The sequence below is a fragment of the Notamacropus eugenii genome, chromosome 6, assembly GCF_028372415.1.
Source record: "Notamacropus eugenii isolate mMacEug1 chromosome 6, mMacEug1.pri_v2, whole genome shotgun sequence".
Lineage (NCBI taxonomy): Eukaryota > Metazoa > Chordata > Mammalia > Diprotodontia > Macropodidae > Notamacropus > Notamacropus eugenii.
The window spans coordinates 316485053-316498065 of record NC_092877.1 but is presented as its reverse complement, the minus strand read 5'-3'; the positions used below and the strand labels follow the sequence as shown (position 1 = coordinate 316498065).

Here is a 13013-nt window from a genome sequence, read left to right as displayed (position 1 = left end):
TACCACCAACGTGTGGGGTCTGCCCCGTCAGCACTGGTGTTTGGGCTGCTCTGGATCACTTTAATGTGCTTGCCTGGCGTGATCTGGATTGTGGTCAGTGGAACCCAAGTAAGAGCTTCCAGGGGCCAGGCTGGAGGGACTGGTCCAAGGGACTGGAATAAAAAGCAAACCTTTCCCTTGCTTTGCTCAGAGCCTGGGTTGCAGGGACAGCAGCTGAGTTGGATGGGCTCACACCCCTCTCCACATCTGTCTGCTTGTGTCCCTTGTCTCACAGACATTCAGCTGGAGGTTGGTGCTGAGGCTGAGGCGGGGCAGTCGCCTATGATGTGACCCGCCACAGCTTGTGCCCAGTGCTGGCTCCTAGGCTCGCTTGCCAGAGAGAAAGTCTCCCCCTTCGTCCCCCTTCTCTGCCGGCTGGCCTGGGGAATCAGAGCCAAGGTTGAGGAGTGAGCTCCAAGAAAAACGTGTCCTGGGCTGGAAATAAAGAACAAGTCGAGAGTCTCTGATAAATGGCCCTGCTAATTGTCAGGATAATGGTTTGGCTGCTCTAACTGGCGGGGGGAGCTCCCTCCCTCTCCCTCTGTCCTATGCCTCTCTGCCTCTTTGTATGTCTCTGTCTTCCTTTCTCTCTTTCTACCCCTCCCTCTCCCTTTCTCTGCCTTCTCCCCTTCCGTCCCGTCCTCTCCCACCCTCTCCCCTTTTCTCCCCTCTTTCCCCTCCTCTCCCTTCCTCTTCTTCCCTCCTTTCCCCTCTGATCAAACGACCTATTTGTAAAGTGTTCAGTACAGTGTCTGGCACATAGTAGGTACTTAACAAATGCTTGTTTTCTTCCTTCCATCTCACTCTGGATCTGACTGAATTTTATTACGGCTAATGACCCTGGCGATGTGGGGCAGCAGAGAGAGGCCTGCACTGGAAGTCAGGAGGCCTGAGTTTGCCCCATCTTCTGCTGTGTACCACTTGTGGGACTCTGGACAAATCCCTCAGCCTCTCTCTCTGGGCCTTATTTTCCTCTTATGTAAAATGAGGGGGCTGGACGTGATGGCCTCTGAGGTCCCTGCCAGCTCTAAGTCTATGATCTTCTTGTTCTTACATTTGTGTAATACTTTTCAGAGTAGTTTTTTAGAAGTCATTCATTGGCTCTTTTAACGCATCTCTCCCAGAATCACATGCATCTAGAATTGCAAGACACGTGAGAAATCAGTAAGGCCAAAGGTACTTTACCTGGGGTCTGTGAATATTTAAAGTATCTATATATTTTAGATACATATTATGTATATATATATAACACATATATACATATTATAACATATATATACATACATATCACATATGTATATATCCCACCAGGCAAGCACATATTTTATATACATATTATATACATATGTGTATATATAAAACATATATAGATCCTATATAATGATAACTGTTTCATATAATTGGCTTTCTTTGTAATCCTGTATATTTTACTCTATGCATTTAAAAACCTCATTCTGAGAAGAGGTCTTTAGGTTTCCCCAGACTGCTGCAGGGGGCTAGGACACAAAACAGATGAAAAACCTCTAGTCTGCCATCACCTTCTTATTTTCCAGAAGAGACAGCTGAGGCTCAGAGAGTTTCAGGAGTTTGTGGAAGGCTGAGCTTGGATGAGAACTCCAGACTCCTGTCAGTGCCTGAGAGAGAGCTTTGGGAGTCCATTATATCTGCTCAGTGGGATCATCTCCCTGGAGGGGATGGAGACAAGGCTAAGAACTCTTGGAGATCATAATGAGTGGGAGATAGTGGGATGAAGGAGGAGATCTCATCTCCTTCTCTGAAGAGCTTTCAGCAGGGATAACCACACACCCACTTAACTGGGCCAGAAGGACTTGATTGTATTGGGGGTGGGGGAGATAGATGAGCTGCGCTCTGGAAGGCTCCGTTGATTCTGGCTTTGACCAGTGATGCTGATGACTGAACCTAACCTTGTCCTTTCTCTTGTGTAGGTGGCTGCCCCCTGCATTCCTCCTTCTAGCCATGAACTGGTGGTGAGTAAGAGTCTTTTCCTTATCTTGTCTGGTCCCCTCCCTCAGCTGCCTGCTGAGGTCAAGTCTACTTTGTTTGGGGATGTGTGAAAGGGGGTGGGGTAGGAGGGGATGTGCAGGGTTTGGATGGGGAGTAGAGGCTGGTGACTTCTCTGACCACAGCCTGGATTAGGAGGAAATGAATCACAGTCCCCGTCTGATGAGATGCAGCCTGTGAGGCACTCCTTCACTATGCTGTGGCCATCTGTAGGCCCAGGGATGGGGTCTCCAGGGATAACTTCACAAAGGAACGTCTCCTTTCTCACTAGTCCTGCCCAAGTTCCTGCTGCATTTTGAGTCTTCTGTTAAGGGCCAGAAAAACACTGAAACAGAAGATGTGGTGATTTCTTCTTCCCCATAGACTTTAGAGTGAATGTTTTTAAGTTGGGGTTCTTTGGACTTGTTTCTAAAAGATATTTTGATAACTATGGTTCAATGTAATTGGTTTCTTTTGTAATCCTATATATTGTATTTATGCAGTTAAGGACATTATTCTGAGAACATTATTCATAGGCTACCAGAGGAGTCCATGATGAAAAAAGATTAAGAATCCTTGGAGAGACCCCTTCTGACTAATAATAGTTATATTTAATATAATAGTCATTATTATCATGGTGAATATTTATATTATGCTTACTATGTGCCAAGCACTGTGCTAAACTTACTATTATTATCTCATTAGATCCTCACAACAGTTCTGGAAAGTAGGCATTATTATTTTCCCCTTTTTACAGAGAAGGAAACTGAGGCATACAGATGTTAGGTGACTTGCCCGTGGTCACACAGCTAGTAACTGTCTGAGGCTGGATTTGAACTCAAGTCTTCCTGACTCCAGGCTGTTGTTGGAGTTGAGGTCCCCCTTAAACAGGGGTGATAGGTAACATGACTTAAATGTAATCTTTCAAAATGAAAAAGTTTTAGATTCTAGAGTTTTCCCTGACCCATGCAGCCACTTTCTGTTTTTATCCTTCTATTTCCTTCCTGGTTAGGGGTCCCCACAACCACATCCTAATTGGATTTATAAATTTTACATCCCTCTGCTTCACTAACTCTGGCCACCAGGAACCTATCAGGAGAGATGCAGGATACTCCGTGTACTTTGGGCTCCAGAATTCTGGGCTGGGGAGAAGGGGGCCTCCAGCTTTGGACCAGCTCTTCTCTAGGAAGGAGGGGCCCCTTCCATTTGACTTCTTCCTCCCCGTCCTCAGATGCCCCCTTTCTATTCTTTGTTCTTTCCAAGAGTTTTCCAAGTTGATGTTTCCCCCTGTATTTTAAACCACAGCTGGAGACAGGCTGAGTTTTGGAGACTGGAAGGGGGTCTGCATGTGTATGTGGTCTTGGAAACCTTGGGGTGGGATCAGGCTGTAAGAAAATGGAGAGGGGCTGCAGAGGGGAGAGAAGGCAGCAAGACTGGGGAGAGCCTGGATGCTGGATTTCTGTTCCCAGTCTTATGCCTGACTGGCTGAAACTTTCTGGGCCAAGGCATGCCCTTTTCTGGGCTTTGTTCTTTCCATCTGTATCGGTTCTCCAGAGACAGGGTTCTAGGTCTTAGGTTGGTGTTCTTGTTAACGAAGGTGAATAATTGTGACTGGTTGGATGAGTTTAAAGCTGTATCAGAAGGCAGTCACGTTTGGGAAGATAGATGGATGGATGATGGTAGCTGAGTGCATTTCCTTCACTCCAGTCTGGTCCAACTCATATTTATTAAGCACTGTAAAGTATTGTGGCTACAAAGACTGGGCCAAAAAAGGAGTTCCTGCTCTCAAGGATCTTACATTTTACCGAAGGGGAATAGATCCTACAAACAGATAAAGAGACTTCAGAACTTGAATGACGCTGTGATCTCCTCAATTTGGGTATTTCCCCTAGGAAGCAGACCATTTGTTGCCTGTTCATCCTGCATGACTCATCCATATCCTCCCCAAATTCCACTACAGGTAGTCAGCCAGTATACTGGAGACCTTCCTCAGTTTCTCTTGACATTGCTGGGCCACCAGTGACCATGCATCTCTCATCCCTCACTCTCCACATGTGACCAGTCTGTCTTCCCTTTTGTAGAGTATATTTTAATGCATCCTTTTCCCTTTTTCATCTTCAGAGTTCCTCTACTTAGGACCTCTTGCACCCTCCCCTCTCCCCGCCCCCCCCATGTACTTCTCCATGCCCTCTGAGTGATGCTCCTCTGTTACTTCTTGGAAGGCAGTGATGTTCCAGGTTTTGATGCCATATAGTGACACTGGCCAAAAGTGTATTAAAAAGACAAGCCTTTGCTGCTGTTATGGAAAGCTTGGGGTCAGTTAAAGTGTCTTTCACTTAATTTGTCGAAGACAAAAGACAGCCTGCCGATTGAGCCTGATTGAGGCAAGGGAATCTGAGAGTAGCAGGATGAGGAGGGAACACATTTCCCAATTGGGCTGGAACATAGAGTTCCTGAAAAGAAATGCTTTGTAATATGCCTGGAAAGATTAGGGATAGATTTGAAATGCCAAGCCAAAGAGTTTATATTTTATTGTAGGGGGAATGTGGAACCAACAGAAGACATGAGCAAGAGGGTGATGTGGTCAGACTATTGCTTTAAAGATCTTCCTTGGAGATTTTTAGTAACAAAAGAGATACTCATTCCTTCAGGGAAGAGGAGGAGGAGGAGGGGTGGCTAGTTTGAGCTATAGTGAAAGCACCATCTTTGAGGCTGGGAAATGGAGAGCCTTGAAGATCTGAGGCAGTATGGTGCTGCAGAGAAGGTGTCAGATTGGACATCAGAGCACCTGGGTTCGAATCCTTCCTTTGCCACTTAACTATCTGTATAATATGAGCAAATCATTTTACACTTCTGGGCTTGAATTTTCTTACCTATGAAATGAAAGGAAGGGGCTAAATGGCTTCTAAAGTCCCTTCTAGCTTTAGAGCTATGATTCTATGATTCTAGTAAAATGAACTATTTTTAAAGAAAATATACACCCATATACCCAACCCACCCAGTGTTAGAGAAATAGAGGATGCATTTTCCCCTAGCTATGCTCCAGTCCCTGCCATCCATCCAAATACTATATTCCTTTAAGCTTGAGTCCTGGCATCAACTTTTGAATCTTTCCTTGAGCATCCCATCCCTCTGTGATCTCACTGATGCATACTGTTCTAAAAATAACCTCAAACATTCCACCATTTTACGTATAGGAAGCTGACTTGTCCAAGGTCATGCAGTGAATTAGTAGCAAAGATGACACTTAAACCCCTCAAAGGCCAAGCCTTTTTCATTTTGTCTTTAAAGAACTCTTTGCTCATCTCAAATCTCTTTTTCATAATTAAGAAAATCATCTTGCATTGTTTGCTGTGGTTTTGTAAGTGTTACTTTGATTGCTTATACTAAATTATAAGCTTCTGGAGGGCAGGGCCTTGTCATTTGCTTCTTGTGTTTTTGCCTTCATTGGCTAGCACTGTACCTGGCTCATAGTCAATGTTCAGTGAATTCTTAAAATAAGAGATCTAGACCGGTAGCTAGGTGGCACAGTGGATAGAGCAATGGCCATGGAGTCAGGAGCATCTGAGTTCAAATGTAGCCTTAGACACTTACTAGCTGTGTGACCCATGGTAAGTCACTTAACTGCATTACCTTCCCCTCCCCCCCAAAAAAGACAGAAAGAAAGAAAGAAAAAGAAAAAAAAAGATCTAGGGACCCCAGCGGTCATCCAGTCAAATTCCCTCATTTTACAGTTGAGTAAATTAAGACCGCGAGAGAGGAAGTGACAAGATTGTACAAAGTAGTAAGTGTCAGAGGAAGGGTTTGAACCAGGACTTCTAGAGCCAGCAGTATTCTTTGCACTGTACTGTGAAGCATTTGAGGAGACCTGGGCTTCAGACCCAGCTTTGTTATTGACAGAGCCATAACTGGTGCGAGGGGGTGGTGTTTGAGATAACTCGGTCTTTGTTTCAGGGCACTGAAATTTGGAGGGTTATTTGAAACACTTATCCTTCAGCAATTCAAAAACAACTGACTCAGCACCTAGTTAGCAAGAAAAACTAGTTAAAATGGGAAGCTACTGTTTCTTCCTTACCAACAGTCATAACAATTCCTCCCTAGAGTGGACCTGCCCTGTTCATGGAACACTCCTTCCATCCCCTAGTCAATTATGCTGACCTTCTTGGCCTTCCCAGTCCTAGGTCTTGGAGTGTTCTGGGTCTCTCTTTCCTGCACACAGAGTGATATCTAGTGGGATCTGTCCTGACTGAGAGTCGATTCCCTGGATTCTCCTTACTCCCTGCTATGTACGTTTAAAAAAATCTATTTCAGGGTTTTGTATCACTTCTCCTCAGTACGTTTTGTGAAGCTTGCCCTGGGTGCCAACATTGTTAGTTATAGCTCTGGAAACTTGACCCGGAGCAGGTCTATAGTGTTTAGTTTTGGGTGCCCTATTTTGGGAAGTTGGTTTGAACACCAAGGGTTTGAAGGGTGTCAAGGTCAAATTGCGGGAAGGTTAGCGGAAGGGACCTGGGATATTTAGCCTGGACAAGAGAATACTTAGTTGGGGAGCACATCTCCTAGCATTTGAAGGACTGTCACATGGAAGAGGGATCAGACTTAATGCTGGGAAGAAATTCCCAATGATTAGAACTACCCCAAAGTGGGATGGGATGAGTAGGCTCTTCCTTGTTGGCAGTCTTCAGTCGAAGGCTGGATGACCCTTCATGGCGTTATTTGAGAGAGGAAATTCTTGTTCAGGTATGTGTTGAACTAGATGACCTCTGAGCTGAGGTCCCTTCCAAAGCTGAGATTCTCTGGTTTCCTTTGGGTTTCAGTTTCCTTCCATCTGTCAGATGGGGACAGTCATGTGTACTCCACCCTATCTCAATGCTCAGCTCAAGTAAATATGCCTTGAAAAACATAAAAGGCTGCATATTATTGTTATTGTTGTTCCTGTGGTTGGCCCAAGAAGGGAAGGGTCAGGTACTGTGGCTTGGAAGTTGGCCTGGTCTCTGAAATGGAATGGGGCCATACTGGGCAGGTACTGGTCAGTGTGGGGCCCTGCACTCTTGCCTCCTGCCTTTTCGAATTTGGTTTTTGTTGTTGGAGAGCTAAGTTATTATGGTAGGGGTGGACCAAGCCTTTCCTGGGGCTGTGGCAAAGTTGCTTTCAGAATCTGAATTCTCCTTCACTGGTTTATTGTTTTGTTTGGGTCTCTCAGGCCCTTGAGGTTTAATTATCTTCATATTTGCTTGTCTGCTTCAGTAACACTCCCCTCTCCTCCTCCTCTCCCCCTCCCTATCCTCAACTTTTCACTAAAGGGCTGTATCTCTACCCAGATGTGCCCTCCAGATGTAAAGCATTCATCACACACAGCGGGGTTTGGGCACAGCCAAGCCTCCTTATGCAGCTGGTCATACAACAGCATTAGAGGGCAGCATTAGCTATGGGGTTGAGTTGAAGGTCTGACCCAAGCTGGGATGGACTAATTGAGCTGCCAAGAAGGATGTTAGGGGGGTGTTTTGGAAGAGAGATGGGAAGAGGTAAGACAGTGGAGGGAGAGAGGAAAGAAAGATATAGTCCAAGCTCCTGTGACTCCAATGGAGCCACCTCTTCTCTCCTTTCCTCTCCTCCCTTTCCCCCCTCCCCTCAAGAATGGAATGTCCTTGCCTAACCCAGGGGAACACTGGGTGGTCCAAGGTTCCAAGGGAGTGCCAGCTAGAGGCTGGATGCCTGGGATGTAGTAAAGTCTCAGTTCCCTCACTACTGAGCCTTTGTTTTTGGAAAGAGAAGGATCGGGGGCATAGGCTGTAATGGCAGCTGGAAGGTTGGAGGTTAGGGAGAGAGAAGAATAAAGAGAGGGAGGGGATGTGTGTGTGAGGGTCTGATTTTCCATGAAGCTCCAATTGAAGGGCAATTTTGACGTGGACCCTTTTGGATGTTAAATACAGACACTCTGAGGTGGGCTATTCATGACTAATGACCTCGTCTCCACAAGCTATTCAGGTTAGCAGTTCCTGTTCTCTTCATAATGACATTTGCCAGGGCCTGCCACATGTCCAGGGTAGGAGGAAGGGAAAGACAAGGTCACAGTTCCAGAGATTTCACATCTCCAGTGCAGTCAAGGGTTTGGGGAATTTCATTAAAGTACAAGTGGGCCACCAGAAGCTCTGACATCAAAGTAAGTGGAGTGAGCAGGAAAGAAGGAGGGAGGGAAAGATGGAGAAAGAGTTGGTTTCTCTGAACAAATGCTGAACAACTGCTTCTTCTTAGGCAGTTCTAGGATTTTGCACAGTCTCAGGAGAGAGAGAGAGGAAAAGTTAAGGAATTATCTTTTCTCATCCTTTTCTCATCCAGAAGGGTAAATTCTTTACCCTTCTGACTCTATCTCTGTCTCTAATAATAACAATTATAATACAAAGTATTTATAGAGCACTTTAAAGTTTACAAGTACATTTACATATGTTGACTCATTTGATGGAGGTAGGTGCTATTATCCCCACTTTACAGATGGAAAAACTGAGACACAGAGAAGGTTAAGTGATTTGTTCAGGGTCGCTCAGCTGGTACCAGAGACAGGATTTGAACTCAAGTCTCCCTTGTTTCATACACGTCCTTAACTAGCTGTCTCTATCTATTCTATTTGTAGAGATATCTGGCAAGGCCAGTATTTCCGCTTGCTGCTTCTGGGAACATTAGATTTGAGAAACAGAGACTCTCGGTTCAGATTCTGGTTTTGCCTCTCACTGGTTATAGGACCATAGGTAATCGGTTGCCTCTCTGGTCCCAAGTTCTTTTATCTGTAAAACAAGGGGGTTTTACTTGCTGGATCTCTAAGGTCCTTTGTATTTCCAAATCTATGATTTTGTGACCTCTAACCCTCCTGCCCCTTATACTTCTTCTACCCCCTGGGTACCAGGGTTAGATGGAGAAGGGAATGATCTTCTTTCTCTGGCCCAGATCTCAGTGTTCCTCTTGGGTCTTGCCAGCTAGGCACATTTTCCACCCTGAATCCAAGCTGCAGGCCAGCCTGGGCAAAGTGGCTTAATCTTCAACTTCTTACTCAGCAGGAATCAACTGAGTTCTGGAGAAGGGAGAGTCTCATGGTCACCTCCCTCCTTTCAGGGACCAGCAAGAATGAACATAGAAAGGATTTGTCGACTACAGAAATTACCAGGTCTTTGGAAAGAGCCAGTGTGGCCTTTCTCAGCCTTTTGAAAAAATCAGTCAGTAGGAGCTTCTGGGAAAATAGGGCTGCGTGTTTGTGTGTGTGTGTGTCAGATCCAGAGAGGTTGGTGACCAAGGTCATCTGGCTACCAGATCTCTCCTGGACAGCTTCCAGCTTCTGACCTGGAGATAGGAATCTCTGCTCTGGGAACTGATGCTTGTTGTGCCTGAAAAACCCAATTATTCTATCTGTGGCCATGTGATCCAGAGCCAGAAGAAGTAAGGCAACAGGCTTAAGAGGAATAATAATATAGTATAGGATGTTAGATCTGGAAGAGAGTTTAGGAGTTATCCAGTTTAACTCCTCTTATTTTACAGATAGGGAAACTGAGGCTCTGGGTTGGTTTCCTGGTCTTGTCACTTTTCTGGGTGACCTTAATTAAACAAAACCTGGATTAGAGCCTCAAGTCTTTTTCTGTCCCAGACCTCCTGGCTGTCTTTGTTCTTTACATTAAGCCAGGATGCCTTTAATCAGGCATTGTAGAAACTGGATATGCATTGCTTTTCATTAACCAGGCTACCATTTTGGCCCTTTGTGTTCAGGTGTGAATATATTTTCATGTGCCTATGCTTTTGTTCTTGGAGATGGGAACAGTGGAAGAAGAAAGGCTAGGGGCAGTGGAAAGTATAGGCAGAGCCAAGATTAGTGGCTGTGTGTATGGCCTGGACATTTTGGGAGATCTCCTTGCCATGGTGGTGTAATCTCTCTACCCACCATGCATTGACTTTGAGTTCTGTCAGTCAGCTAGCCTCTTGTGGTTACTGCCTTCTTTAAGCAAAGCAGACTGATAGACAAGCCAGCAAGCTTATTGACTCATAGATTATTAGAGCTGGAAGGAATCTTATGTGCAAATCATCTAGTAACAGCCTGTGACGTCCAATTGGTCACCAAGTCTTTATGATTCTATTTCTGTAATGTCTCATCTAGTCGTTGCCTCCATAGCTACTATAACCGCTCTAGTTCCTATCTGATCATCTCTTGTCTGGACCATGACAATACTTTCATAACTGGCTTCTTCAACTCACTGTGTGTAATACTACTTGAGTAATCTTCTTAAGGAGGGAAGGAAGAAAGAGAGAGAGAAAGAAAGAAAGGAAGAAGAGATCTTGTCATATTATTATTGCATTCAGAAATCTCCTGGGGCTCACCCTGGAAATGAAAGCATAAGGAATAAAGTCCAAACTCAGTTCCCCATTTAAGGCCCTCCATGATCTGACACCAACCTACTCTTCTTGAATTATTTTCCATTCTTTCCCCATACACCTCCTATACTTTAGCCAAACTGGACAACTTGATTTCCCCCAAAGTTCTGGGCTTCCCCACTTTTATGATAGTATCCTCTCCTCATAATGCCCTTTTGTTCAAACTCCACCTTTTTTATTCATACTCATGTTTTAAGACCCAGTTGGGAGGCTACTTTCTCCAGGAAGGTTTCTATCCTCTTCCCATTTTTGTCCTTCTCTGTGCTCCATCATCCTTTTTTTGGACCTCCATAGCACTTACAACGTTTTGTCTTGTTTTTTAGTTATTTGCATTTGTGTCTTATTGCCCTTCCTAGATTTTGAATTTTTGAAAGCAGGGATAGTGCCATATTTACCTTTGTACCGATTCCTCCCCCTCAACACCCATTGCCTTATCCATTGTAGGCACTTAATATACATTTTAGGAGTGAATTATTAGAAGATGTGTATTAAATTTGCTGATCATAAGACAGGTAGGGGTAAAATAAAGTCTAAAACTGATCTAGACAGGCTTGAATGATAGGCTAAAATTAACAAGGTGAAATTTAATTGGGGGTAAATGTTATATCTTCACTTTAGACCAAACAAATCAATGACACAAAGTAAAAGATATAGGAAGCCTGGTTTGACAATTCATAGAAAAAAAATCTTAGGAGTTTTCACTGGTCATAAGCTCAGTCTAAGGAATATTGCCATAGAAATGTCTTAATGCAAATCTGGCTTCATTAATATGCATGGAGCATGCAGACCACAGATGGAACAGCCCTACTTCCCTCAGTTCTGGTCAGATCATATCCATATATCATATCCATATCCATATCCATCATATCCATATCCATTAAAGTCCTTCTCTGACACCTCACTGTGTTATGGTGGTCACATTTGACTTTAGGAAACTATTTCAGAGGAATGAAAGGTCCTATAGGTCTAACAAGGCAGGAAGACTTCAAATATTGGGCCTTGGAACAGAGTGTTTGTTAAAAGTCTCTTGTGTTACCCTTGAAAGTCATTTGAGAACCAACCCAGCTTAGCTTGGAAATGCTCATCTTGACAGGCTTGGCCAACCAAGTGGTGAATTTTTTTTCAGCCAGAGCAATTCAGAAAAACAATGTACCAGAGCATGGAGAAATCACCATGCTCAGGACAGTGGCTGATACATAGTTAGATGTTTAATAGATGTTTACTGACTGTCCAAGGATAGGAATAATTTTTTTTTCCAAATATGAGGCAAGGGATGCTAGAGACATAATAGGTATACAGTAATCACATAGATGTAATAATAGATTTTTGAAGAGTTTGGTTCTTGGTGTCATATTTTTAGGAAATACATTGTAAATGAATCAGTGAGCAAGCATGTATTAAACACCTACTGGGTGCTAGGGATCTAAATACAACAATGGTCTCTGCCTTTAAAGAGCCTACATTTTTTAAGTGAAAGGCACAGTACTAGGCACTGGGGATATGTGAAAAATAACACAATCCATCACTTCAAAGAGCTTATTAATGGAAATGGAGGGATGAGTAAGGAGATAAAGCCCTGTGTGAACACAAGGGAGTTGGGAGTGTTGGAGACAGATGAGTTATCTAGACAAAGTGGCATAGGAGAGTTAAAGGAGGGAGCCAATTTTTTTATTAGGATATATAATGGAAAGCTTCATGGAGAAGGGAAGACCTAAATTAGCCTTTGAAGAAAGAGGAAACTTTCAAACAATAGAGATGTTGATGGAATGATCTCCAGTGCACAAAGATAGGACAGCAGAAGATCAGCTTACTTCAGGAATATTGAGCAGTCCAGTTTGATTAGAGTCTAAAGTGACCAAAGGGAAGGAGAGGAAAAAAGAACCCAATCAGATTGTGAAGAGCTTGAAATGCTAGGCCAAGGAGTTGGTTTTTAATGTTATAGAAACAGGGAGCCATTGGAGATTTTTGATTAAGAGGATGATGTGATAGACCCAGAGACTTAGGAAGATTATTTTGGTTCTTGTCTAAAGGATGGATTAAAGAAGTGAAAGACTGGAGGCAGAGTGACCAATGAAGAGGCTGTTATACCAGCCCCAGTGAGAAATAATGAACACCTGGGCTGGGATGGTAGCAGTACTAAGTGGAGAGGAAGAAAAAGATGTGAGAGAGTGGTAATTAAAAAACAAAATTAGCAGAATATATAAACTTATTAGATATGTAGGATGTAGGGAAAGAAAGAGCTAATGATGATTCCAAGGTAGTGAACCTGGGTGATGTAAGGTGATGGTATTGTCAAAAAAATGAGAAGTTGGGGGAAGGGGCAAATTTAGGGGGAAAGGTAATGAATTCAGTTTTCAACATATTGAATTTGTGGAGCCAATGGAACATATAGATGGAGATGCCCAGCATGCATTTAGAGATGTGGGACTGGAGCTCAGGGGAGATACTGAGGCTTCCTATGTAGATTTGGGGGACACTTGCATAAAGATGATGGTCACAGTGATGGAGAAGATGAGATGGCCAAGGGTTAAAGCAGAGCATGTTAAAAAATTAAGGAAAAA

The 13013-nt window shown here is 43.8% G+C and overlaps 1 protein-coding gene across 19 annotated transcripts in view; it reads left to right on the top strand.

Moving 5' to 3' along the window:
* The window catches only part of TNS1 (tensin 1), a 316581-nt gene that overhangs the window by 152361 nt on the left and 151207 nt on the right, over positions 1-13013 (top strand). For all 19 annotated transcript variants that reach the window (XM_072617751.1, XM_072617750.1, XM_072617741.1 and 16 more), the window contains one exon: positions 1986-2027. In XM_072617751.1, coding sequence (XP_072473852.1) covers positions 1986-2027 — 42 coding nt within the window. The remainder of the gene's footprint in view (positions 1-1985; positions 2028-13013) is intronic.